Source organism: Hippoglossus stenolepis, chromosome 9 (assembly GCF_022539355.2).
Source record: "Hippoglossus stenolepis isolate QCI-W04-F060 chromosome 9, HSTE1.2, whole genome shotgun sequence".
In the NCBI taxonomy this organism is placed as follows: Eukaryota; Metazoa; Chordata; class Actinopteri; order Pleuronectiformes; family Pleuronectidae; genus Hippoglossus; species Hippoglossus stenolepis.
The window spans coordinates 5,297,997-5,325,766 of NC_061491.1; the positions used below are offsets into that span (position 1 = coordinate 5,297,997).

General features: G+C 41.9%; 3 protein-coding genes across 4 annotated transcripts; 1 reads left to right on the forward strand and 2 right to left on the reverse strand.

Annotated features, from left to right (window-relative positions):
• The first annotated feature begins 216 nt into the window (after positions 1-216).
• pptc7a (protein phosphatase targeting COQ7 a) lies at positions 217-10,537 on the forward strand. Its single transcript, XM_035165609.2, has 6 exons — positions 217-805; positions 2,890-3,069; positions 4,906-5,104; positions 7,034-7,157; positions 7,250-7,379; positions 8,397-10,537. Exons 1-6 carry the CDS (start codon positions 604-606, stop codon positions 8,453-8,455), a joined length of 894 nt encoding a protein of 297 aa, XP_035021500.1. The 5' UTR covers positions 217-603; the 3' UTR covers positions 8,456-10,537.
• A 368-nt stretch (positions 10,538-10,905) lies between these two features.
• On the reverse strand, positions 10,906-20,859 carry rad9b (RAD9 checkpoint clamp component B). Its single transcript, XM_035165606.2, has 12 exons — positions 18,984-20,859; positions 17,887-18,907; positions 17,339-17,409; positions 17,005-17,142; positions 16,761-16,875; positions 16,447-16,546; positions 15,074-15,180; positions 14,800-14,906; positions 13,858-13,922; positions 13,424-13,546; positions 11,693-11,909; positions 10,906-11,328 (listed from the first exon to the last, which is right to left on the reverse strand). The coding sequence occupies exons 2-12, from the start codon at positions 17,918-17,920 to the stop codon at positions 11,191-11,193; spliced, it is 1,215 nt and encodes a 404-aa protein (XP_035021497.2). The 5' UTR covers positions 17,921-18,907; positions 18,984-20,859; the 3' UTR covers positions 10,906-11,190.
• Positions 20,860-21,009: 150 nt separating this feature from the next.
• Positions 21,010-27,015, reverse strand: LOC118114881 (ubiquitin-conjugating enzyme E2 G1). Of its 2 annotated transcripts, none has more exons than XR_004697503.2 (6): positions 26,823-27,015; positions 24,239-24,341; positions 24,026-24,123; positions 23,698-23,876; positions 23,483-23,612; positions 21,010-22,860 (listed from the first exon to the last, which is right to left on the reverse strand). XR_004697503.2 is itself a non-coding variant. In XM_035165610.2 (6 exons), exons 1-5 carry the CDS (start codon positions 26,863-26,865, stop codon positions 23,504-23,506), a joined length of 510 nt encoding a protein of 169 aa, XP_035021501.1. In that variant the 5' UTR covers positions 26,866-27,015; the 3' UTR covers positions 21,010-22,860; positions 23,483-23,503. The 2 variants fall into 2 exon arrangements, 1 of the variants encoding a protein (XP_035021501.1); XM_035165610.2 differs by having other exon boundaries at positions 23,483-23,590.
• Positions 27,016-27,770: the final 755 nt, after the last annotated feature.

The following is a 27,770-nucleotide window of genomic DNA, read 5'->3' on the forward strand; positions in this document are numbered from 1 at the left end:
TTTCTGGAATGACCGGTTTTCTTTTGTTATTTCTATGAAACACGAGCTTATTCTCACGTGTCCTATTTTCCCCTCTGTTTCGAACTGTGCCTGTTCTTTTCATTAGTTTGTACCCGTGACACCGCTCAGCACATGGTTTTATAACCTGTGAATAAGATGCGACTGAATAGTGTTACTTCCTTATAAGGAAGCGTGGGTTGCGTAATCTCGTGTCGTCAGCGGTCACAAGACCAAGGGTAGAGAGAGAGAGGCAGCGGAGGTCGGCTGTGTGTTTGTGTCCCAGAGGCTCAGCAGGCAGCGTGGCTATGGAGAACCAGCACCTATTGCTCTTCTGGAGCGGACCGGGCGACTGTTTCCTCTGAGTTTCTCTTGGCTTTTGTGTGACGCTCCCCCGCGGCTCGTGTTTACTCCACCAGGGGGGAAGGAGGCTCGTTGTCTCGGTGCGTGGCGGCTGCTGTCGGCGGCTGTGCCTGCGTGTGTAGCGCATCCTCCAGCCTAGGTTAGCGGGTTAGCTCGGGACAAAACACTGCGCTCCCCGTCGACGCTGAGCTAGCAGGGGCTGCTCGCTAGCTAGCTCGGCGGAGTGCTGGTGCGCCGAGGGGGATGTTGTCCGTGCTGTCGTACGGGAGACTGGTGGCCAGAGCTGTCATCGGCGGACTCTCTCAGACGGACAGCCGCGACTACAGCCTGGTGACGGCGAGCTGCGGCTTCGGGAAGGACTTCCGGAAAGGCATCCTGAAGAAAGGCATGTGCTACGGGGACGACGCGTGCTTCATCGCCCGACACAGATCCGCAGATGTTCTGGGTGAGTTGTCTTTGTTCAGTTCGCTGTGGAGACCTCAGCCAGGCATCCCTCTGTGTTCACACTGTGACGGAGGTGACAGGTCAAAGGTCACCGCCTCCAGCCCAGCTCATGTGCAGAGTGTGGGATTTAAATGTATTCATAATTATGTTTTCATGAGTCGCTTGAAAACCAAGATTTACTGCGTTTTCTTGACCTTAATACATCGTTAATATCTACATGTTATTGTTCTTCACATGTGAGTGTGATTTGTGTCCAATCGTTTAGTTTGGCCCTTGAAAGATCATATCCAATTAAAATGGGCTTGATAGGAAGAATGTTCCCCAGCCCTATGTTACCTAAAGGCCACAGATTCTCCTACTTGTGTGGAAAGAGAGGGGGGAAGCAAGGGGTTCAGTGATCTACTGCTAGATGGCAATAAATCCTACACTGAACCTTTAAGTTAAGCTTTATTTAGGCTTGTAGGTCCATATCAGTATTAAAATACAAAATAATAAATTACAAAATATAGCACTAAAATATATAATGCAATCATCACACAGTGATTGAAAATGCATACAGACATTTATTCCAGTGTTTCCAGGAACAAGATATGTTACTGTTGTCTCGGTTAAGGCTCTAATAATTTTCTTTGTCAGTTAATCGAAACATAAAGTTTTGTGTAAAATTAACGTGCAATGCTATTTTTACCTCGTTCACTGTCCAATACAATCATGCACTTTTTTGCCAGCTTTAACTAATATATATATAAAAGATTGCTTTATTTGTTGTTGTCCCTTATCTTTTGAACATTTTGGAGATGCACAGCAAATTTCATTGTACAATTAACAATGACACTTAAGGGATTCTGTTCTCTACTGCTAACATCACTGCACAGTTGTTGTTCAGTATTGATCACATCCATCACAGAGATACACCCTTGTCATAAACAAACTTGACCCTGAACCTCTGAGCTCATTCCTCACACCAAATGTCTTCAGCAAACAAAAACTAAGCAAGGTCTTAAAGTCTGCAGTATTGAAGGTTGATCTAAAATTAATCCACAGAAGCCTTTAATCTCATATAAACAACCTGCTATTTAATATCTCTGCAAATCTACTTTACATCTCTGCACACTGAGTTAATCAAGACTTGCGAGGAAATATACAAACCAGGGCATCGTTTACATCAGGTTGTTTCTGGATGGTTTTTGGAGGGTGGATGAGTTGCAAAGCTGCGTGTGTGCTCTACTGGCAGGCCTGGCTCTCTGCTACATTCTGCCACAGAGGAGACGCAGTGGGCCATCCTTGTATGGTCAGCGAGGCAGATGCTGGCGTCCCGCGAGTAATGAGACTAAAGTTTCCTTTCTAGAAAAATCTTGGACCTGGCCAAAGGCTCCTCTGGGAACATGTGAGCCTATTAACCTTCAAATCAGACAATTAAACCTTCAGAACATGCTTGGTAAACAACATGCTAAAAAAATAGACGAGGGCTTCAATTATGAAATTTCTGCTTTTAGCTAAGGGTGCAGAGTTTAATGTATCAGGAGAGTGTGAGAGATAAATGTTATTAGTGGGCCTGAATCGCAACAAAGGTCAAGTGGTTTCTCATTACTTGAAACAACCCCCTGCATTTTTAATTATCCCCTGTAAATGACCAGTGGGACTTTATATAACATTACCAGAATGAACTGAAAGCACGACAGGTCAAAGACACTGCTCACGGATGCAGGTGGTTTCACTCAGTCTGTGACAGTTCCTTATTTTAAGAAACACAGTTTTTTGTGTACTGTGTTTACTTTTTCACCTCTGTGAAAGTTCCTTTTTGGGTTTCTGTGTTGTGCAGCTGCGTGGGATCCTTCTTGTGTCTCTCTTGTCAAACTAGTCTGAGGAATGTCAACAACGATTACTGTATTCATGTTCTCATTGTCGCTTCAAATCTTTACTGTCTTAATGGGAACATTTGGTTCCCTGTGGGGTTCAACATTCAGCATTGTGTAAAATATGATAGCATGATGGAAGCTGGGTTTTTTAAACTAAAAATAGAGGAAGAAAATATTAGTTGCTGTCATTGAATCAACACCTTTCTGTGTTATGATTTTTTTTTAGGTGTGGCAGATGGGGTAGGTGGCTGGCGAGACTACGGCGTGGACCCGTCACAGTTTTCGGGTACGCTGATGAAGACATGCGAGAGGCTGGTGAAGGAAGGTCGCTTCGTTCCCAGCCACCCCGTGGGAATCCTCACGACCAGCTACTACGAGCTGCTGCAGAACAAAGTGCCACTGCTGGGTGAGTGAAGCCAGTTTGGGGTCCACTTATATTAGTTTTAAAGCCCATTAAAGTTGGGAGGACTGAAATACTCAATGTTTCTGAGAATAGATCCTGTAAGTATGGCCTGGTACATGTACACTGTCTTGTACCTCAATACAGTTTCCAAGGCTTCTCAGGTCTCATTTTCTGAAGCATTCGTTTTAGACATGTTTTCATTGGACCACAGACTCCTTGTTTCCCCCCTCGGTGCCGTTCACCTGGTTTAAATAATCACTAAACTCATATAGAGCCTCCTGAGCCATACACTCTGCTGGACTGTGTATGCCAACCTATGCCTGCCTATGAAACCGTGCATTTTCCTTGTGGTTTGGGTCAGAGTTTACTATTTAGAGTTGGGTTGTTTATTTCCGCCGGTTCAGATTAGTGGTGGCTGGATGGAGATTTTTGCTACATGACTCAGAGAACAGCCAGATCCGATTAAGAAATCCTGGGAATGTCCCAAGTCCTGGCCTGCCCCGTGCAGTTCACTTCCATGATCCCTTTCCTCCTTTGCGCCACTTCCCGACAAAGAAGCATGCACAAACACGAAGCATCAACTGGAGGAGTGTCTTTACTACCAGCGCTCTGTCCTTGTTAGTTTTCAGTACTTTTCCACCCCGTTATCACATGTGCAGCAGGGCAAACAACACTGCATTGTACTGCTAACTTCACAGCCGAGGGAATGTTCTTGAGGCTGGCGGCGTGTGTAATTGTGCTGCTGGAGGGAAAACAGAGGAGACGGGAGAGTGAGTCACCGTGCGTGAGAGGTTTTGAAGGTCGACCCCAGAGAGCATATTTCGGCGGGCCAGATGAATCAGCAGCAGGGTGTGGCAGTACGATGTCCGCCCTTTCCACCAGCTCATGTTTCTTCTTCACTGTCTCCCAGATGGTGGAACTCACAAAAACAGATAAAAACTGCTTATTGTAAGTTTGTGTATTCAGGCTAACCTCAGTCATCAGTCTCCCTAATGCACTTTAGATAGGCATCTCTCTGAGGAGCTGTAGAAAGTCAACAAGAGGAAAAGTTGGGGTTTCCATTCTTCCATTTCATTAAAGTTTAGATTTGAGATATTTTGGAGGTATTGTAGTCTTTATTGATAGGACAGAACACTCCCTCAAGGAATTTTATGTTGAAGGCCAGCAGCAGACAAATGGTTTCCAGAGACTGCTTCCCCCTGTCAACATAGTCTCCCAGGAACAGGTAGTTGCTAGAGGATCATTCTTTTAAAATACAACTATGGAGATTTTAATAGGCCCCTTTTCATATGTACACAGGTCTTTTCCTATGTATTGTTGGTGTTTCTGTAGCACACAAACTGTGTTTTAGGTCAATGAGAATGGAGCTTCTGCAAAAATTCATACAGGTTGAAGATTATTTGAAACTGCATTTTCAGTGTTTTCATGTAGACATGATAAAAAGAGCTTTTGACTTGTAATGACATTGTTGTGAGCCAACTGAAAGCTTGAATAACCTTTCTTCCGGCCCCTGATTGGCCATAATGGCTTCATGATTAGGGTTCTATTGCTGCCTGTTGCTTTGGCATGCTCTTTATAGCGCATGACAGCTGTTTTTTAAGAACAGAGGAAGAAACCCCTAATTTTAACAGATGTTTTGACTTGTCACAAGGAAAAGATCAGGTATAAATAAGGAAATAAACAATGACGGAATTCTATTTATCTAATATAGTTGTTACAATCACCTGTATCCTGCTAATGATCTACCGATGATGATTACAGCCTATTTGCATTTGAGTATATTTCAAACTTTTGCATTGAAATTGAAAAGTAATAAGTGTGTCTGCTTGATGTCTGCAGGTAGTAGCACAGCCTGCATCGTGGTTTTGGACAGACAGAGCCACCAGCTGCACACAGCCAACCTGGGAGACTCAGGCTTCCTGGTGGTGCGGGGAGGGGAGGTGGTCCACCGCTCAGACGAGCAGCAGCACTACTTCAACACGCCCTTCCAGCTGTCCATCGCTCCCCCCGGGGCTGAGGGTGCCGTCCTCAGTGACAGGTGAGACACCCGACAGGGGGAACTACCCTGCATCTGCTGTAGTCCCAACTTAACTGAACTTGGTCCATTGAGCCGTTCTCAGACATGAACTAATTGAACAGTGGATGAACAGCAGATCATACATGCATTCAGCACATCAGATGTGATAAAGCCCAACACATCCCTATAACAACACGCATCACGTGCACACAAAGACAAAGACTCAGTAAAATGCCCTTCAGAACATTTAGTCCCTCGCATGCAGCAGTGTGTAGTGAAAGAAGCGACACTGCTGTACTGTGTTGAGCTGAGAGTAGCAGTGTGTCAGGGGGCCACGTGCTGCGGTGTCTCGTTAGTGTGGCGTGCCAAGTGGCAGCAGCAGTAGTCGTCAGCAGGGCGGCTGCTGGATGTTTGCCAAGCTTTCCCTCTCACCCTGGTCAAAGTCTGTGTGGCCTCATGGGTCAAGTGAAGTGGCTGCAGCTAATCCTGCACCAGCGGCCACACCTTTTCACTCACTCTGTCCTTAATTCAGGTTCACTATTCTGAGCCTCTTTTAAAAGTGTTTTCTCGTAAACTGACAGAAGATGAACGAGAACTGAGTGTCGAGCGTTAATTTGATTTCTTGTAAATGACCCCAGTTTAGTTTCAGCTGACGCGCAATGAGTTCCACTGGCTGTCGTGGATTTAATGGGATTCTTTTTCATTTTGTGCTTTAGTCATTTAGTTGAAGGATTTAGCGCAAGAGGAGATTAAGCTTTCAGTCTGAGATCACTAACAGAGCAGCCAAAACAAGAATCCAGGGGTCAAAACTGAAGTGCATTAATGTCCTTCCTGCGACAGAGGGAGGATGGAGCATGTTGATGTCGTAGAGGGAGACTCTGACAACATGCACCTGAAGAAGAGATACGTTTTCAAGCTCAACATGCAGGGGACTGGTTATTTATAATGCATTGTGGGAAAATTGCAGACATGGCAGCTAATTCAGTCCTTTTACAACTGCTCATAAAATGTATAAACTTACAAGGGATATTCTCCATCTTGTCCTATGTTCTAAAATTATAAACAGATTCTGCATGTGAATATGTAGAATCTGTAGGCTTCAGGTTTCTGTTTCTAGTTTGACCAATCACGGTTCAGCAGGGTTTGGCTGCCCGGAGGTAAACAGTCTACACTAGAAGCCCCAAAATATTGGCCGTTGCCCCCGCAGGCTAATTCATGGTCAGACGAGGGGCTCTGAGATTGACACACAAACCATTTATCCTAATTCAACATGCACGCCTCACTCTGGGTTCCCATATTGTGTGTGCACTAGTCTTGTTCTGTGAGTTTACCCGTCTGCAGGGGAAAGTTTTTTCAGTTTTTGCAGTTCAGCTTCACCAGAATCCCAGGACAGGCTGTTTCTAGGAGCTGTGGCTTCATGTGTCTTGATGCAGTTTGAGGACAGTTTGTACTGAATGACATTCGTGACTGATGAGGGGCTGTGCAGCAGGGTCAGGGCATTTTCCAAGAAGCAAACTTGACACTGGCAGACTAACTTGGTTCCTGCCTCCATATGGTTGTTGCTCCCGTCATCATAATGGATGATAGCACCTTTTATTGGACCTGGGTGTTCTTTCCAAAACCATCATGTGATGATTCCTGAATTAATCCTCATTCAGCATGTGATTAGGTTTCCGTAGCCAAAGTGGAATATCTGCAGCAAGTGGGAGTCCAGCCTGTCGGTGCCGGTACGTTCTCCTGTGGGGTAGAGTAACCTGCTGTAATCAGTGAGCATTCCTTCAGAATAAGAGAAGCTGGGTCAGAGGCTCATGTTACTCTACCAAGTAATGACAGATTTCTCTACCAAGTAATGACAGATTTCCTGGGAGAACATTTTAATTTGAACACTGTTACTAAAATTATAGCATTGCATGTGATCTCTGCCTGACTCTATTGTGTCATTGCCTTCAGCCCTGACGCTGCAGACAGCTCCTCCTTCGATGTCAAGCTCGGCGACATCATCCTCACCGCCACCGATGGGCTCTTCGACAACATGCCTGACTACATGATCCTGCAGGAGCTGAAGAAGCTCAAGGCAAGTCCCAAACAGGTTTGCAGGTGGGAGTGGAATCAAAAATATGTCTGGAATACAAATGTCACGCCTGCTTTGTTTTTTTGGCTCCTCAGAACTCAAATTACGAGAGCATCCAGCAGACGGCCCGCAGCATTGCAGAGCAGGCCCATGTTCTGGCATATGACCCCAACTACATGTCGCCTTTCGCACAGTTTGCCTGTGACAATGGACTGAGTGTAAGAGGTGAGTGTCTCAGGTCCACGTGAAGCTAATCGACACTGATGCTTGTTTTTTATTTAATTTTTTTATTTAATCTTTATATATTCAGGCAGTCAGAGATTTTTTCTTTTTCAAGAGACCTGAGAACAGGAGACGTTCAAAATCAGCAAATTAATACAACAAAGAGTTGTTTAATAGAAGCAACAAGGACTTAATTAAAACTATTTGAACATGAAAAACATCAGATAACAAAGATAAAATCACCAAAGGGAATGTAAGACTACTTCCATATATATATATATATGAAAAGTGAGAACACTAAAGTGTTTTTAATCTCCGCCAAATCACATGAACATTCACTGGGCATCCCGGTGTAAACTGTAAGTTTATCACAATCTGCAACAGGAATTGTCCCAGATTGCCTAAATAATAGTTTGCCCCCTACGCATGTAAACAGTTGTATGATTGTAAAATGCAGAATTAAACTGCACACTAGTGCTGTTAGCAAAGACAACAGAGTCAGCAACTCTTGCAATTGATGATCCATGTTGCGTTCTACACTAGTAGCTGATGCTGGTTGTTTTGTTCAGGAGGGCGTCATGTGATAGGAGCCCTGACGACTCAGATAAATTCACATCATGAAAAAAAAGACTCAATCAGCAAGAGGTTTTTAGTGTCTGTGTCATCGTTTCCAAACATCTTTGTTTGCCCTTACAAACTAAAACGCTGCACTAAGACCATTAATGTTTGCAAACTTCTGTTTTAGTGGCTCTAAAACTAGTAGTGTGGACGCCAGGCGTATCCGTAGCGGAGTTGATGCATTTTCAAATGAAAACATATTAATGTGGATGTAGCCTAAAGCTGCAGTTGTGGGGCAGATTCCAACTTATTCCATTTAAAAGGTGCATAAAACCTGAACCCAGTTCTGCCAACATTAATGCAAGTGTAGGGATACCTAAGGTGATGTAGTTACTGGATTGTGACCTAGTGCTCTTCAAAAATGTCATGAATCCTAACAAGACACTGCTTTTTATTGTCCAGGAGGAAAGCCGGATGACATCACCGTGCTGCTGTCCATAGTGGCAGAGTACACCGACTAGACTCTGCATGGAGCTGTGACGGGGGGGGGCGTCTGCCTCTGCAGGTGATGAACTGCTTTGATTCCTGCAGGTCAGGATGAAGGACTAACGTCAGATGCTTTCCTCCACCTCTGCCGGTACTGCTCTGCCTCAACTCCCAACTGGCAACCCCCCCACCCTCTAAAGAGAGTGTGAAGGAAAAAACCTCCTACACACCCACTGCAGTGTGATGCTGTACATCACAGAGCTGCTGTATAAAGAGGAGCAGAAGCAGGACACATCCTCTTGGCCCGGCTGCAGCATTGGCATCTTTGCAGTGCTCCAGTGCTCAGTGGATAATCCCATTGGCCGAGATAAGTAGACGTTAGGCATGTGGGAGATGAGGATCCTGTCTGACGGGGATAACTTTTCTCTGGGCAGGGAGGCAGTTGAGATTCAGAGACGGGGGTGGCAGATGTAGCCAGATGGTAGGTGGCAGACTGTTGGAGCAGCCCCCACACACTGGGCTTTGACACCAGTAGTGTCAAAAAATGGAAATGCACAGGAAACGGCAGCATTAGGGCTTAATAAATGGGAAGACTTGTGCAAGTGGATGTTCATCAAAGGGCCTGGAACCTTGTATGTGTGTGCAGAGAGCATATGTTAAATACTATTATATGACTTGTATGCTGTTCTGGGATGTTTTGTAAAAGTTTGCAAAAAAGTAGTGTGTGACGTTTCTACATGTGTGGTTAGTTACTTGGGGCAGGTTGATCCAATAAGACTTCATGAAGAAGATCGGCAGCTGCCTTTTCCAGACCAGTGAGTTCACGACTTGCACACATTTTGATACTTCATGGGAAGGATATTTTTTTGTTGACAAGCCTGTGGAGATGTATATTGGGTCAAACTGATGCCCTCCCTTTAATATCCCAGCTGCTGTTGCTGAAGTCTTGGTTGTGATGACATGTCATGTGTGTGTGAATGTTTTCTGGTCGATGAATGTACTCATGTGCTCGTCAGTGTGTATGAAGGATGTGAAGGCTACAGACTTCTCCATATCCACTGGGCTTAATTGGTCTTGCAGCCTTAAAACGCACAAGCTTGAAAAGCATATTTGAAAATATAGCTCAACACAGCGGATGTTGGTCATTTGACCAAATGTATTTTTGTAACCTGTTCGTTCAGTGGGGTTGTTGAATTGTTTGGACTGATCACCACATTGCAGTAGCTTTAGAAACTTGTTCACAATCAGTGTGGTCCCCTCTTCTCTCTCCTCTCTGCTGTAGAGCTCCAGCGGCACATTCATAACGTCAGGTCACTGCAGGTTTCAAGTGAAAAATGCTCATAGTGTTTCCATTACATCACCACAGATGTGCACTCTGCATTTCCTACAGTTCTTACCCACAGTTAAAAAACATTTCTTTAGAAAATCCATATTTATTCTTAATGTTATGATGATAATGTGCCTTGTATCAGGTGTCTGTGATACTGGCAGAAATGTCCGTAATTCTTTAAAATGCCCGACCCTGTGTCGGGTACAGAGCCTGAAACTGTCAAAGTAGCCATAAGAGAGGAAACGGCTTATGTCTTAACACTGGGCGTTTTCATCTACGGCAACATTCAACATTCGTTTTTCTCTTGAAATCTGCTGCTCTGTCTGCACTCGGTCCGGAGCTTAGGAATAGTGATAAAGCCATCATCCCCTGCTTAGAAAATCCTCCACATCACTGTTTACAATCTGCACTGTCAAACAAGCAGTTTCCTGGCTGAATCCCACGCGTTCACACTGGGAGACGGCAGATTCAGACGTCTCTGTGAGATGAGGCTGACGGACAAGGAAGAGCAGATTTGGGCAGAGGGAGCAGCTAATGCTTAAAATGTGAGTTTTAACTGTTAAAGCACTGAGGACAATCTAAGTAGCCTTAATGATTTTACAAAGCAATTCTCCCAGTCAGACCTGGTGGTTCCTGCTCCCTGACTCTTCCCTGTCGTCTCCCTTCCATTTCATCTCTCTACTTTGTTACTACCACAGCATGGACCCCACTGTATCCAGATCTGTTCTCTGTGAAGAAGCATTTTCAGATCTGTACAATATATGAATAAAGGGTATAGTATTTATTATCCTGTTGTGTTTGGTGTCTTTGATTTCAGCGTCAACCGGCTGTCAGGTTTTTTTTAGAAGACTATCAGATGCACGAGTATTGCAGAGTACATCAAAGAGGTATCTTTTTCACAGGCTCAGGCTACATGCCTCTAAGGCGGAATTTTCCCATCATCCCATCTGTCCCATTTAACTCTTCATAGTGTGTACTTCACTGAAGTCAGCCCAGTATAAGATCATTGTTAAGAAGGTGTGTGCACTGTGTGTGCACTGTGTGTGTACTTCCACAATCCTCAGACAGTCAACAGACAGGTGTGGCATCTTCACACTGTGGTTATGTTTTCACAGACGATACATAATTGTTATGACTCATGTATTTTACACAATGAAACAGCCAAAACAAATTAGTTTATATACACTTATTACAAATAAGCATCGTAAATAGATTTGGTCATTTCCAACTGAACATTGTGGGGAACCTGAACACTGAATATAATTTAAACATTTAAGTTAAGAACAAAACACCTACAACCAATTTAAAATGCAAACTGCATTGAGTATGTATTATATGGATATATTAATATAGTTGAGCATAACTTGTTCAGACTACAGTTGAATCGTAGGGTCTACTTTTAGGTCCAGATGATGAAATTCACATCCCTTCACTCTCTTTTCACAGTGAAGGGCTTCTTGTATAGTCTCCCTCCAAATCGTCTTCTGTGTCACTGTAACAAGCCAGAACAGGAAGACTGACATCACAGCCATCGTCTTCCTGCTCTGACGCCAAAGCCCTGAACAGCAGGGAGCAGATCTACAGAGGAAAACAGACGACATGTGTTATTTAAACAATATTCTATTATTTTAGGACTCAGTTGCCTCACTTTTCCATTTTTGATGAACAAAAGTGTTCAAAGTTAAATCCTAAGAGGACTAAAAGAAAATAGTGCTGGGTCACTAGAAACTGGTCTGAGAAGATAATATTGTTGTGATCTCTCACATCCTGTAAGCCTGCTCATCTTGGTCAGTGGTGAGGTATTATGGGTATACTTCCCAGTAGAGGTCAAGTAAAACACTCCACAATGCCAACCGACCTGTCAACACTGTGTAACATCAAGGGTATAGAGACCACTTGGATTCCCAGTGAAAATAAGGAAGTAACTGGAAGCCCTTGTTACCATGGTAGACGCAGGGGTTGCCATGGCACTGGCCTCATCGGGTACGTCTAGTCCGTGAGGATCGTCAGCTGAAGACAGAAGGTGCATGAGAGCAGGTGGGTTGATGATAGGGCTGCCCTGACTGGATGTGATCAGCTCCATCACAGCAGGAACATTCTGGGACTCCCTGCTGTCTCCCTCATGAGAGACCACAGGTAGAGCAGCAACATCTGCACATCTGGGAACACACACACACACAATGTCTGTGGCAAGAGGTAATGACCGGTTCCTGAGCAGAGGAAAAATAGTCATAACACTGTGCAAGGTAAAGACAGCTCTGTTCCTCTACAGACTTCCCAGTGAACACAATGCAGTGAGTCTTAATGAAATTGGATCCTGAGGATGTGGATTATCACTGAGCCTGGTGAGGAGTTGTGGAGTGAGGTTTATAAAGGCACGACTGATGGAGGAAGAGCAGAAGAAGAAATTCCACAAGACACTGACAAACATGTTAAAAAAGTGGGCATCTTTTTTAACAACTTGAACAGAAAATGTGTGATTTGATTTAAACACATTCAACTGTGTTGTTCTAAATTATAAAAGTATGTTTTGCTTTTTCCCCCCAGAATTTAAAATAAAGAGAGATATTAGTATGTGTATGAGGAGTTGAGTAATATTTTGATAATAGAATTGTCAAATAGAGTGACTAGGGTGATGAATCTCTCCCAATTTGAATATCGCTATTACTATTGTGTGATGATGAATATTTACTTTCATTAAGACATTTGTGAACAGAGCGTATAGTTCTCAGCATGTAGTCATCAACTGATCCTGAAAGTGCATGCCTAAAGCTCGCTATGAGCAAACATAACAAACCACTCTTGTGCATGTAACCACACTACATGTCATCAACCTCACAGAAGCAACCAGACCAGAGGTTTGAAGAGGAACACAACAGGAAGAGGTAAAGAGTACGTGCATAAGTTCATAAGTCTCCAGACCGCCTCTGGCTTCATACTTAACAAGGCCCTGAGAAAGAAGGTGGGAATGTTTTGTCCCAAGCACGACCCGAACAACAAGAATACACTGCATTTGTTCCAAAACATAATGGAGGAAAGGAGTGCAGGAGAAAGACAGGAGCACTGAAACGCTGCCTGCTCATCAGGTCAGTGATGTCCCTGCAGACTTCCAGCAGTGCACACAAGCAAAGCAAACTACAAATGACCCAGATGTTCAGCAGGACATTGGGGACTGGTGTGACCAGATCCACCCAGAGTGCAGCGGTACAGAGTTTGAGAGAGGGTTAGCAGAGCAGGACAGTGACGTTGGCAGAACAGCCAACCAGGCTAGCATAATGGAGATGAGGGGATTAGAGAACGTCACACAGACAGGCTTCTAACCCCACACGTCCTGGGCTTGCCCTATTTATGTCTGTTACAGACACAAGGCTGGCTGCTGAAACACTATGCCCTCTTAGGAAGCTAAAAACAGCCAGTGAGGGCAAACCGCCTCAGCTGGAGCCAGGAGAGAGGCTCAGGTAGAGCCCCTGTGGGAGGATTGGATTCTACTCTCTAATAGATCTGAGAAAGTCGGCCTGCACAGACTTCAGTGGTGATAAGGACGATAATCTGGTGAAAATAATAATCAAATAAATCTTACCCTCATCTGTGCCACTGTGCTGAGGGTATAACAGATCACAGTTATTACAGAGAGGATTAAAAGCATGTGGCTAGAGATGATAGTGTTAGTTACCTGGGTGAAGTGGGGGCCGGGGGGCCGACAGGCTGAGAGGGGCCCGTGTTTTCAGAGTCGATCAGAGTAGCCAGCAGTACAGTGGCCTCTAGGACCATGTCCTCCATGGAGAAACACACAGGCCTGCAAAGCACATTCATAATACACTGATGTATCTCTGACTGAAGCAGAAACCTATTAAATCCAACTTTATCCAATCACCAGTATCTTTCACGGTTTTACCAGCCAACAGCAAATCTCTGTATAAGTGGTCACTTAGTGAAAGGACTGGTAATATAATTAGACTCATCTGCCACAGTTGAAATTTAAATGCCATGAATTTTGAGGTTGTCTGGTGTTAATTACACACTTGAGTGCCACAGACTGACGTTGGCCTCTGTAATTTGAGATACAAATGCCACTCAAGTTAATCACGATGGCAGAAAGGCACTTACTTTCCTGCAGCAGCAAAGTGGACCGACACTGGAAGGCAATGTGACTCCGCAAAGGACAGAAAACCCTGGAACAACCAAATGGTAGAAATTCCCTGGCATAAAACGAGGACGTACTTGTCACCACTGTAACATTTTAATAGCTGATCATTTTCAAAGCAGTGCTGTGACTTGTTTACAATGATCAGGCTAAAGAAAAATACTAAAGCTTGAGTAAATTGAAGGCGACTAAAATTCAAAGCCTGGTATGTAATCCATCCAAACCCGATTTTCCAAAACCGAGACTCGTCTGAAGGCTAATGAGGAGCTGCACAGCAGGACGTCCAAGAGACATTCCAAGACATTAGGGACAAGAGCTGAGGGTGTTAACGCAGGTCATGAACTGGACTAACTCAAATGCTGTTTATCCAAATTTCCAAATGGCCAACCAAGCTCTTTTTCCTTTGTTTTCTAAACTGGCACAGAAAACATTTGGACACTGCAACAAACTTTGTAATTACTGAGAATGCCACTCTGTAAATGACATTATGTTTCTCCAACATAACATGTTTTGCTGTTACTCACGATATAAATAGTTTAAGACTGATTAAAATTGAACCAGCTCTTAAAAACAAACACATACTTGGCTTTGAAGTTACACGTTTCATTATGAAGTAGTAATTTGTAGCCTATAGTTTCTGGAACCCGTGACTTCAATTACTTTTTCCATGACGTGGGTTAACATGCGTCACTTAGGTCACAGTATCTTTGCTATAAAGATGAATCACATGGCTGAGGGGAAAAGTTCGCATGAAAATGATATATGCAGACACTGCTACAGAGGCCTTTTGACACTGGAGAAATGTGACCTGTTAGACATGAAACGCTCCTGTTGAGACAGTCACACACACACATCATTTTTTCATGTGACAGGATAATGGGAGCCTCCAAAAATAACCCTGTTACCCTCAACTCCTTCAGACAGAAGGTTATGTCTGAGTCCGCTCCGACCTGGAAGGAGTCAAACTCATCAGGGTGTAAGGACATCTCAGTGTACATCATCTTCATGTGATCTGTCACAGGGGTGCATCCAAGGCAGACATTTTAGAATTTGTTTGACCGTGGTTGAAGAATTTGATATTTTATATTTCCATTACAATTAAACATGTCAATCTCAAAACTGGTGCAACCCCAGTATTATCTTGGGCCTGAGCCAAATTAGAGTGTAACATCAGCTCACCGTTTCCCGCCTCGTGGTAGTTTCTCAGAGTGAATCTCAGAGGAGTGGCAGACAGAGTGATTTCCTCCAGGGACACTGGGAAATGCAGTACCATATCACTGAGAAGTCTGCAGAGGTAGAGAGCAGAACAAGCACTCTCAGAATCAAACTCCGAGAAAGATCAAACAGGATCTACTGATGGAGGATGGTTTTCCAAAGACTAAACGCTATTAATGTGACGAGGTATTATTGTTTATGTCCTTGTCAGTCTGGTTGATTAAACTGGACTGCACTGAACAGAAGGTGTTTTAGGGGATCATCTGTCAGCTGTAAGTAGAAAACATCCTCTCTCTGCATACACTGGACTGCTGAATCCATACATATTATTAATAACACAGTAATTCTATTTGTTTTTGTTACTTGATTAAAGATGGATTTTTATAATTTACAAGTAAAAAAATTGTGATCGCAGAAAGGACATTCACAGTAATACTTTGTGCTCATTAAGAAACCAGTCTACAAAACCACTGCACCTTTGAAAACGTTGTGGGAAAAGGATTTGGGCACTTCCTTTCAACAACGTGATTGGGATGAAATGATTGGTGTTACTAAAGAGATCTCTAGAGACATCAGAATGAGCTTAATACAATTTAAAACCATCCACTGATACAACTAGTACCCTAGAGATGCAGGAATAGATTATAAACTATAATCATGATTATAGTATCATGATTTGCAAACGAGGAAATGGAAGAGTTGCAGAAGGCCCATTAATTCAGGAGAGGGTTTCAGAGCTGGGTGGGGTGGTGGCTTTTGAAAAAAAATATCATATAGACTGATAAGCCAGGTTGAAAAAATACATTAGTGGAGAATGTTTCTACGTTTTCACTCATTACAGGGGCCTGAATGAGGACAAGTCTTTTATTTGTGTGTACTCTTATCAATTGCAAATATAACCCTCTGAGCTGTTGGCAGTTATGAATGTGAAGGGATGGATGTGACGACAGACCTGAACAAATAGACCCTATTTAATCTATTCTGTCAGGACTACAATTTTCATGTGACAGTGGTACAGTGGACAGGTCTACTGGACATCTCTTATTTTCACACTGATGTCCTTACTTCAGTCAGACAAAAGATTTTCTAGTATTTTTAGGTGTGTATGGAGATGATCTATTTGTTGCTGATATTTAATTTCTCCTCTGTATGATGCTGATTCGGAGATTGTTGTTCTTGGATCGTGAAAATATGAAAAGTAAAAAAGACTAAAGACATAAAAAAAGATTTAGTTTGTGTAGAAAGGGTCCTATTAAATCAGATGTGGCTTTGTAGTTTATGTGATGGGTTTGTAACAGGAAGTGCAGGCTCCAACTTGATAATAGTGAGGTGCTAACCTAGCAGGGGCCTTCAGCACATTGGGGCAGAGGTGTGAGGCGAACTCCGCCTGCAGAGCCTCACTCTCCTGGAAGCGGAGGCTGTAAGTCTTGGTGATGCCTGTCACAAAGGCAGACAGATTTGCAGCACACTGCCATCAAGTGTTGACAGTATGTAATACAGTGTCTGCAGCATCGTGTTGGTGTTAATAGAGGTCATTTAGCTAATTCTGCGTTTCAAGGAAAACTATTTCTTGATAAGCAATGAGGTTTGTAGAAATTCTTTCCTTCACCCCACACGGATATCTGAAGGTACAAAATGTAATGTCACGTACCATGTTTGCAGAAAAACTGGATTATCACTCGGTCAGTGGGAGTGCTGATTGTTATCTGACATCGTTCGACATTACGCTCAATGGCAGTCAAACACCGGAAAAGGGGTAGCACTGACTTGAAAACAAAAATATACAGATATTAGACAAGATGATCATCACTGTTTTAACACTGTCATATCATCATATGCCATAACATAGCCTGTTCAGTTCTGGTTGTATTAGACTTCCACTACTGACTGCATACCTTAATGACCAGTTTGCATTTGATGGTTTCACGGGCCGGCTCTGAGCCAGATCCCAGGCTGTAGTGTTGGAAGAACATTGGCGTGAAAAGGAAGCAGGCATATGCAGAGTGAGCGGCGTTCACTGATCTCAGCGCCAACTGTGGGACAGAGAGGTTCAATTCAGGTGTTCGGTAATCTGAGAGGGAGAAGGGAGGTGGCAGGGGCCCAACAAATGGAAGCCAGGTGTATAACATCCATTTTGTTTCAAATAGAAGGGAGGGGGAGAAGGTAAAACCTTATTCCTGGCTGCCGCAGGGTTTCAGAATACTTCCAGTAACAGTTGGTGCTGCTCACCCCTTTAACCATAGGATCCAACCACAGCTCTTCTCCAATCCGTGACAGGGCATGAACAGCTTTTCCAAAAACTGCAACACAACAAGGTGTCACCAGAGTTTAAGGCTAACAATACACTGTTGTCTTTAGAAGTCATTACGATACATTACTGTATTAATAATCAAGTTCATTACAAATTACTAGTTTTTTCTCCAGAAGAAAGAGGGTCAAGTGCATAGAATACAAACACGCGCGCACACACACACACATTTGAGTTTCTATAACCTCAACCTTAACCTAAACTTAACCTTAACCTTAACACAAACCCAAACCATAACGTAACCTCAACCATAACCTGAACATGTACACAGACACACACTAGCAACTATTTAGCTAGCATAACTACTAAGAAGCTACATTAGCTGAGCTAGCATTGCCTTCAATCTTTAAAAATGGTTTCAGAAACCTTATTAGCTGCTACAATTCATTTACAAGTTAATAATTTAAATTAACATTTGTCATATTGAATTTCACACTGTTCATATTATGATAGTCTTGGTTATTTCTACCTTTTACACCATTTCCCTCGAGGACACACTTCATACTTGCTGTAACTCAACCAGGAGCTCAGAGAGCAGATGCTAACAGGCTGATATGCTAAATAGCTTAGCTGAAGTAAATACAGTCATATTGACATGAGGCTAGTTTAGCCTGAAGGCGCTCAGTCACATATAAAATGTAATAAATGTATTAACCTTAAGCTTTATGTACTGTTTTATTTAACAGGGACAGTCAACATTGTTCTACACCAGTTAGCATAAAGCTAGTAGCAGATGTTATAGTAAAACTGTACAGAATAAGTTATTAAACTAGCTAACTAGTAGGTAGCGCAATAAAATATAACATGTAAAGGTTTAGAATCACTACATACAAATAAGTAACGTAGCAACATTAATTCATGGAATAATGCTTCCTCTAATGAAAACTACATCAATCTTCATTTCCATTTCAAGTGGTGAAAAAGTCCAAATAAAACCTGTATCATTAACACATATACTGTATAATATAAATTCTGACTAAGAACTCAGTGACAGTAGAATATCCAATATCACAATCCAATATTTATTATTGTGTTATGGATGGTAGCATGTTAAAGAATAGAAGAACACTTTTAACGACAACTACAACTAAACATCCAACAAACAGAAGTAGGACTGTGAAAGCAGCAGCTTCTAATATGTGGAGTGTTGTATGAAACCACGCCTACACACCATTCTTTGTAAGGAGGACATTCAAAATTCATATTTGAAAAACTGTGCAACCAGACAGAAGGTGTTGGTACAAAGATCAACATAAACCCTCATCGTATAAGGTCCTTAAAGCCGAGTTAAACCATCCGCCATCATATCCCTCCTCGGTTGACTATTTTGGGAAGTATGACATCAGGATTGGCTGTGCTGCTGCTGCTGCTGCTGCTGCCTTTCCTCTGCCCTTGTGGCTTCGCCCTTGCCTCCACATCCTTCCCTGCATCCTGTGTAAGCGTGCTGCTGTCTCCACGCTGATGCCCCCTCCTGCAGGAGGGACTCTGACCTGGGAGACATACAAAACACAACATGAGGCTGATGGCAGCGGTCAAAGTTAACGTCTGGGACGTTTAGATCCTCACCTGACTGGACACACGAGTGCAGCACATTGAGATAGTGCTGCTTCATCTGGCGTCTCATGTGCTCGGTACTGTACACATTAGCTATGCTGCAGAGGAAGCGTCTCTGTCCAGCTGTGAGGGCAGGGTGCTGAGACATCACTGCCATCACACCAGAACTGATGTGATGGCAGTGATCTCGTTGCACGTGACAAATATCATAATGATCTCATTTAAACCATTTTATAGACATTGAACATGACAAGATGAAAACTGAGCATCTGTTCCAGCTTCATGCGGTTACCTGTAAGAAGGGTGCAGACATCACAGATTTGGACATGTGTATTGTCTTCATGTGCTGACCGCCTGCAGGCACATGTGTGTGTGTTCCTCTGCACATCTTTCTCCCCTGCTGACCTGGTGAACACTCCAGGCCTGGCAAGGGAAACAAGTCACAAGACAACGCCTCATTTCCGACTATTTAGATCATCTGTAGTGTTACTGTGTTTAAGCAGCAGAGTTTAAACATAACACTACTGGAAAGGATTTCATTCCAACCATTATTATATCATATATTATAGCGACATTATGGGTTTACTGGATTTCATCAGGTAAATGCATTGGTAAGAATAAACATGTTTCTGGGTGATGCACCCACAACTCTGTTTCCCTAATGTGAATTCACTACATAAAAATGATTACTTTTGTCTTTACAATTCTGAGGTATTTAAACTTAGGCTAAGCATATTCATTTTATTCAGATTTATACTTCTACTCTGATACATCCATGAAAACACAATATAAAAGTTTTTTGTTTTGGGCCTTAAAACTTTATTAGATAGCATCATAAGAGAGCAACAGAAAATGGAATAATAATAATTTAGATTTATTTTTACAGGACTTTTCTTATAATAAAATATTGCTAAGTGCTTTACAAAGAAGAAACAAGACCGACAGTTTGATCAAATGAGAACGTATGGGAGAGAGGAGGATGTTGTGCAGTAAACAGTCTGGGTGGCTTGGGCTCATATCAGGGATCCAGTGCTCAGGTCATGTATGTCCATGTGTTATGTACCCTGACATTCTGCCTTTTCATGTGCATTTATTCTACATCTGTACAGTTTACTAATACATTGTTTTATATTTCTCATCCAGATGTTAATATCAGCTCCTAGAATATGATCTCTTGTTAACAAATATGCTGTGTATTCATAGTTCTTGAAGGTAGCTCCACCTCAAGTAGTTACAGCATTAAAATGCTGCTTGTGTTGTTGATGTACTTAAAAGTAATAATCCTTTGTATATATAATATGAACAGAGCCATTCTACACAAATGATACTTCAACTTTTGATAATTTTGTCTTTTCCTGCAAAAATGTGTTTTTCTTTAAAACATAGGACTTTTAACCATAGTTACAGTAAATTTCCGTTTACCATTTAAATACTTCCAGCACATTATACGGGCATTAGACTGAGAATAAAAGGTTTGGTTTAGTCATCAAAGAGAAAACAAACACCTGCAGTTGCTTTTATTCCACATTCAAATCATCCATTTGAAATTCAATAATCAAGACAGGTTTATTCTATTTACAGTTGGCATTTAAAACAGGGGTTTGACTCACCCTCCATGTAACTCTTGTTAGACTCTGCAGACCTAAAAATAAATATTTTCACCATTTGAAAGAAGAATAAATCTAAATCAGTTATGTTCATCCCATTAGTTCTCGTGTTGTTGTCTTACCTCATTAAAATGTGACCACTTCCATTTTTTAACAAGCTTCCCTTTTTCCAGGTGCTCGACAAACGTGGCGCGCTTCCTCATCGCCACGTACAATCACAATATTTTCTATGGATATATATCAGAGAGCTCGCTCACACCTTGATCAGCTCAGTGTGTTGCAGCCAGCCGAGCCCATTAGTGTGAAATGAAGCCAGCCCTGACACAGGACACTGTTCCCAGGGCTCCAATTACAGAGCAGAGGTCTAATACACTTTAACCCAGAGCGTTCTCTCATCTAAAATGTAAAGCACAAACCATATTACAAGCCCCTCTGTTTACACACTTTATTGAGCATCATGTCCAATATACATTGCATTGACACAAAATGGAAAAAAGAAAAACCCAAAACAAATAGAATGGCGTATGGGTGGATTAACCTGGACACACCATTTTCAGAGCGTATTGCTTAATGACATTTCAAACGCACCGAATCTGTGCAAATACAGTGAACACCGGTCAGAGGAGGTCATGGTAGGTTAGAAAATTTAAAAAGGTAATGTCGACAGCAGTTATGTGATCATCAAGTCTACAGAAATCTACTAACTGTACACATGACACCCAGAGTGTACTAACAATGGTATACTATTCAAAACATACCCAACTCCTTCAAAACCTGATTGCATGCGCCAAAAGATGGTTAGCTGTTATTCAATGTCAGTCACATAATTATAAATATGGATATCATAATTCAAAGTAGATGTCATCATGGCTTAATAGTCAGCAACACCATCAATGAAAGTGAACAAGACTCCACCTGAACCCTACTGTGTAGTCTTTCAAAATAATACCTATAGTGTTCATTCCCCATCACGACACTAACTTATACTTTACTTAGTGGTGAGTTCTCTTTTTCAAGTCTCTATCAAGAATCCCAGCCCAAATTCAGTGATAAAGTTTAAGGTGAAAACATCATCAAGTGTGCACCAATCAGAACTCAAGATGTTGAGTTACTCAGCAATCTACCCAAAGTCCTCAGAGTCTAAACCCACGAGTGAATGTGACTCACACATCGTGTTTTAACCACACATCGATCGAGAGTCAAATGTGCCACAACAAAGAAGGAAAGAACAACTAGCCTAATTCTACTATGGAGCCCCTAAATCCATGTTACCAAGAACAACCCAAAAACCCTTGTTAAATTAGTTTTCCTTTGAAACTGGGAAAAGCTCAGACACCAGGTAACCAGTGGACACGAGGAATAATCACAGTTTAGGTAATTTTCACAGGCTGGTTTTGGTTGTCCATGATTGATCTTAGCGTTGTGAAGTCATTAGAGTGAGTGGGGAATAATAAACATCTTCATTGATGATGAGGGCCATGTGTTGAGGAAAAGAGTCAAGAATATTCAATGATGATTTTACTGATCGCTAAAAATTGTGTTTGAGCAAAAGTCTGATACTGAGAAGTTGTCTGGAGCCTTCTGTTAGTGCACATCATCATGTTCGAAAACGGTTTCACTCAGATCCATTCCATGTGTTCATCCACAGCTGGCAATAACAGATAACAGCTGTTTAAGAGGATCATGAAGGCTTGAGAGTCAGACGTTCACCAACATAACAAAAAGCTAACAGGAGGCTGTTTCTCACAAAGCAAAGTTCCTTTTTAAGATCTCAACCTGTCCCTCTGAACAACAAACAAACTGTGAGGAGGTGAAGCCAACAAAAAGGCAATAGTGATTCAATGACAGTGTTGAAAATAAATAACACCAATGATGGAGATTAGCGGGGCCGACGTTAATCTGGTGGAACAAGTGCAGCGGGAGGACGAGTGACGACCTAATGACAACGGGCTTTTGTTTGTTTTACACAATCTTGACCACTAAATTGCATAAGAAACCTGGTATAAAGTAGAAACTGTTCAGCAGCAGATAAAAAAGCAAGTTAATTTACAGTAGTGACATATCTTACATCATTAATTTTTTTCAAAATAAATAAAATTAAATATACAATTCCAGGTAGGAAACAGGTTAATTTTGCTGGTAAGGTTCTCAAATTGGCTCATCTTGCGGAAAATGACAACCGCTCAAAGTAACGTGGTTGGGGTCAACCAATTCCTTCGACTGGCAAAACAAGGGGTGCAAAAGCCTTTTGCTGAAATTTTCCCTCTGAAGGCATCCTTTAACTGAAAAACAAATAAAAAAAACAACATGTATTATTATTATTATTTCTTCCATAAGAAAGGTTTCACACGAGTTTTAGGCTTCATCCATACTTCATCCATACTACGTTTTCCATTGAAAATGGCATCTTCAAACTAAAATGAGTGATGAGCATTTATTCTCTGTATCAGTTAAAGTTCCCATCCATACGAACACACCTTTAAACATACATCTGCAGATTGTTCGAATAAACGCTACATGTTAACAGTTGTATAATGGCAAAAAATGCAGAATTTAACTGCACAACAGCTGTTAGCAAAGAAAACAGGTAACGCAAGTAACAGATTATCCAAGTTGTGTTCTACACTGTTAGCAGAGGCTAATGCTGATTGGTTTCTTCCAGAAAGGGGTCATGTGATAGGAGCGTGATGAATCAGCAAGGGCTATGTCGTGACCGTAAAGACCCAACCAGCAAGTGGTTCACCTGCATCATCGTTTCAAAATATCTCCGTTTATGCCCCTCCAGACTAAAACGCTGCACCAGAGTTTTCAAACTATAAACAGGGCCAGCATTACAGTTGAGGAGGTTTCAAATGAAAACATAGTAGTATAGATGTTGCCTTAGCTGAAAGTCAATTTACTTACCCTGGAATTTACAATTGACTCCTAATCAAACGCCATCTCTTGACTTTTTCTTACACAGCGAGCCACCTTCCTCTTAAATTCACCGTTAGGGTCCTCCCTCCACTCTTTCTGTGGGAGCGACATCAGACTCCTTTTACCAAAACATCGTCAACTGATTACAAGAATGAAGAAGAGATTTCTGTTGTCAGGGAAATGGAATCAGTAATGCAACTCACCGCCGCATCCACATTAGCTGGTGAATCACTGTTGGGGTCTGCCAGCATGGAGATAACACTAATCATGATTGTCTCTACTGTGTGGATGGGAAGCCAACGCTCCTCAGGCTTTTCATAACCAAACTTATCTTCGCCCGGCTCGTGCAGGATTGAGATGCAAACATCCCCATTCTTTGCAACTGTGAAGAAATGGAAGATAACTTAAACAACTGATGGCCCCCATTAGAATTCAACACAATAATCAGGATTACATCGCTGAACCATCAACAAAAAGATCTGCAAAATAATAATAAAAACATCCATGAAAGAGCTAGCTGAGTGTGTTTACCATTCGGGTGCCAGATTTCAGTGATAAACTTCATCTTTGGAGGCCGTAGTGGATAATCATAAGGGAAGGTTAGGTATGCTTTGAAAAACCCTCCTTCACTGCAATACAGACAAAGAACAGAACAAAGACAAATGAGAGATGATGAAGTTATATAACATGTATTTAAATATCTCAGACCTAAGATATTATTATCCAAATTATGTTTGCACTTACAAAAGGGTATCTTGTGGACCAATGATCACAACCTCCCATTTGTATATGTCATCATCATCTATGAGACCAGCTGAAAAGCCCTCCACGGGGTTCTTGTTGAGCTCTGGGAGAAGAGGAATACAGTATTTACATGCAGTCATCCATGAGCTATAGCTGCTTACATGTGTGACCAAGTAAACAGTTACGTAGAGTTGACTGGGTACATTGCATCCAGTGTTGCTTCTTGTTAGGTTGAAAATCTTAAAGCTCAGGAGAGCACTGAGTCATCCCTTAGTTATGCTGCTATAATGGGGGAACTCCCATGATGCACTGGGCACTTCTCTCTCTCCCCAATGTATTGAAATCACACTACTGCATGTCATTAACTTGGTGTTTTCTCTCCCATGTAGCTTTTTCCTTCTGCCCTCATTCTGCAGGTATCTCTGCCTCCAGAGATGCACCATCCACATGTGACCCCATCGTCTAGTATTATAGTTGTTAATAGGTGCTGCTGTCATTGCTGTTGTAAGTATTAATAACATTATTACATACAGTATCACTACTATCATTATAGCAGCCAGTCTGACGGTACAATACAACAGTTACACAACCGTTGCTGGTGTCGTTCTCTTTTTGTCTCTCCCCACCTCTCCCCCACATTCTTCTCCTCTAATTCCAACCAGTTCACAGAGATGCCCCCCCCCCCCTACACACAGTCTGGTTTTTCCCTCTCCACTGTTGCCAAGTGTTTGCTCGTCATGGGAACTGTTGGGTTTCTCTATGATGTTGTGAGGTCTCAACCTTAACATGCATCTGTCTTCAGATAATGTTTGTTGTCAATTGGAAACAAAACTGTCATCATCATCTATCAGACCTCAACTTCTTGCTGCTGCATGAAATGTTGAGTTAGCATTTACAAATAAGTGATAGAAAACTACATCGGTGGTAAAGGCTGTATTACCACCCCTGATATGGAATTAGACTATTAGCATGAATTCTTTTGTATGTAGAATGGGTGCCATAAAACAATTTGCTGCGATGACTAATTGTTTAACCAGTATAAACCAGACATACCATTGATCCGTCTAAAAGAAGAGTTTAATCACCCATTTTAATGGAAATATTCAGTTTCAGTGTTTGGCATCATTTCATAATGTTTAATTAAGTGAAAGAAACATTACATTTCATGTCCCTTCATTAATGAATGTTTTAAAAAAAAATAACCCTATTAAATGAGATTAGGTTATAGTGTCATATTATTCCAAGTTCATTCAGTGAGTATAAAGATTGGCAAATGTTCACGGAATCAAATCGTGGTTTCCAAAAATAATAATTACTGTTGGAGTGAATCACCCACTTGAAGAACCTAATCAATTCAACCCATGTAAAACCAGTGATTCATTTTCTCCACACACTGAGAAACCAACATTTACATATTGTACAATCAGTGCAACATGTTCAATCTGTCATAGCAGAGCGGGGTCTTGGCCTGTGGAGCAGTGGCTGCAGTGGTGGAGAGCTGCTGTCATTTCAGCACCACAGGAAAACCCTCAAAAGTCAGGCGGTGTCAAGCCTCAACAAATTATAAACAGAAGGTCAAACTTTATCAATACAGGCCAGTGTTCAGATGGAAAATAAAAATAATCACATAACATCAATATTGGGAACAGACTATTCACCAGAACTGCTGATCGTCATAATATTGGTATGTCAGATATATTTGACTATTTGCTCATTTAATAGCTATAAACGGAAGATTTGCCCCTATACGAGCATGTTGTGTCAAAAACTTACTTATTTACGAATTGAACAATATCTGTCAACAACTATCAGGTGGTGGTAAAAATCTGATATTAATAGAAAAAACACAACCATATGAAAGAGGAGACAGAGATCCAGACACTGATCTGTACAGTCAGCCGGACACCGACCAATCATCAGAGGTGTGGGTGTCTCAGTGTGTCTGTCATTAATAAGAAAACACAGCACTGTCACCAACCCTACAAATAACACTGAGGATATTTCTCTAAAAAGGAGCTAAATAACAAACATATGAGTTTGATGGTTGAAGGCTTTAACACACTCAGAGGACCGCATCCATCCTGAAAGACGCGAAAACTAACCAGTGTTGGTCATCATCGTCTATATTAAGTTTGTAAATTTAATTAGTTGCTACACGCTAGTATCTGAATCTGTGTATGGGAGGTTTAACAAATAGCTTTCATTAGCAAAGCTAAAGTGATCCGAGCAGATGAGTCCCTGGACTGATTATTCCTTTGTTCCGTCAGCTAACTAATGTCGAACTTGCTAGCCTGTTAGCAAGGCTGGCGGTGCGATTCGTGTGGTTGTCAAATATAATGTTGTTGTGGACATGTTTGTGTTAAAGGTGTGTTTATCTCCACTGTAGGTGAGCTAACCGCCGCAGCTGGAGCCCACACGGCGCTGCGGTGATGAAGGAGCCCATTGTGCTGCTTGGTTAGCTTCCTGAGCTCACTCCTATGGCGTAAACATAGCTTTGCGTAGCTAACAAAACAAGCTAACGCTAGCGGCTAGGGCAGACTGCCTTTATGTGGACAATGTTGCTCTACACTCGTGTTGGTGTTACCTGCCAGTTGTTTTCGAAGAAGTAGTGCTGATTGTTCGGTCATGGTACGAGGACGTGGATGGAAAACACTTCGTGACGAATACTTTCCGAGGAGAACACAGAGGTGAAGCTGAGTCCGACAGAGATGTTGCTGCTGCTGCTGATTTCCCTGTGTTTTGACACAAGGTTCAGCTGCTGCCTTTAGCTGTGCGCATGTGCGTCTGCAGTGCGTGTGTGTGTGTCAGCGTGTGTTTGTGTGTTCGTGTCATCGGGGACATGCAGTACTGTACTGTGTCTCAGTTTCTCAGTAAAGGTGTCCCCTGACATCAGTGCTTTGTGGTCCTATTGTAGCTTATTGTGATTTGCTTTGTTCAGATGTCTGACTTTATTTCATCTCTTACATTTGTACCCGCTGCCTGTTCGATCATCTCATGCAGGAGATGTGAAGAAACTCATGTAGGAGTTTTTTAAATGGTCAAAAAGTTGTCTTTTAGAAAACGATTGTTGTTATCGCATAATTTATTTTCTTAACACGCCTATTGATGCCATTATAGGGCAATCGATTTTAGCTGGCACCTGTTTTAATTAACTTACTCAAAAAAACACGTTAACAAAGTGCTTCACAGACATAAAAACAGAAAACGTGTGCATTACAAATTTTAACAAGTTAATGTAAGACGATGGTTAAAATCAAGCAATAAAACAAACAAATGGCTGGTTTAAAAGCATTATTATAATAAAAACAAATAAAGGAATCAAACAAACAAGTTAAAAGTTAAAGGCCACTTTATAAAAGAGTTTTTAAAAAGGATACTGAGGTGGCTTGTCGACGGCAGAATCAATGAATTTATGGAATAAAAAAGAAAAACATGATATCGTTAAGTAACATAACTAAATATTACTACAATAATTATTTTACCATTGTTTAATTTATAGCCCCACGTATCATATATAGCTATGCACATTATT

What these genes read in the sequence shown, in the direction of transcription:
- pptc7a (XM_035165609.2), top strand. Translation starts at nt 604, where the DNA reads ATGTTGTCCGTGCTGTCGTACGGGAGACTGGTGGCCAGAGCTGTCATC. An exon ending in GGTGCCGTCCTCAGTGACAG is followed by an intron (nt 5,105 to 7,033) that starts GTGAGACACCCG and finishes CATTGCCTTCAG; the next exon opens with CCCTGACGCTGCAGACAGCT. An exon ending in AGGAGCTGAAGAAGCTCAAG is followed by an intron (nt 7,158 to 7,249) that starts GCAAGTCCCAAA and finishes TTGGCTCCTCAG; the next exon opens with AACTCAAATTACGAGAGCAT.
- rad9b (XM_035165606.2), bottom strand. Translation starts at nt 17,920, where the DNA reads ATGAAGTGTGTCCTCGAGGGAAATGGTGTAAAAG. An exon ending in TGGATCCTATGGTTAAAGGG is followed by an intron (nt 17,143 to 17,338) that starts GTGAGCAGCACC and finishes TCTGTCCCACAG; the next exon opens with TTGGCGCTGAGATCAGTGAA. An exon ending in AATGCAAACTGGTCATTAAG is followed by an intron (nt 16,876 to 17,004) that starts GTATGCAGTCAG and finishes TTTGTTTTCAAG; the next exon opens with TCAGTGCTACCCCTTTTCCG.
- LOC118114881 (XM_035165610.2), bottom strand. Translation starts at nt 26,865, where the DNA reads ATGACCGAACAATCAGCACTACTTCTTCGAAAACAACTGGCAG. An exon ending in GGTCCACAAGATACCCTTTT is followed by an intron (nt 24,124 to 24,238) that starts GTAAGTGCAAAC and finishes TCTGTATTGCAG; the next exon opens with TGAAGGAGGGTTTTTCAAAG. An exon ending in TGAAATCTGGCACCCGAATG is followed by an intron (nt 23,877 to 24,025) that starts GTAAACACACTC and finishes ATTTCTTCACAG; the next exon opens with TTGCAAAGAATGGGGATGTT.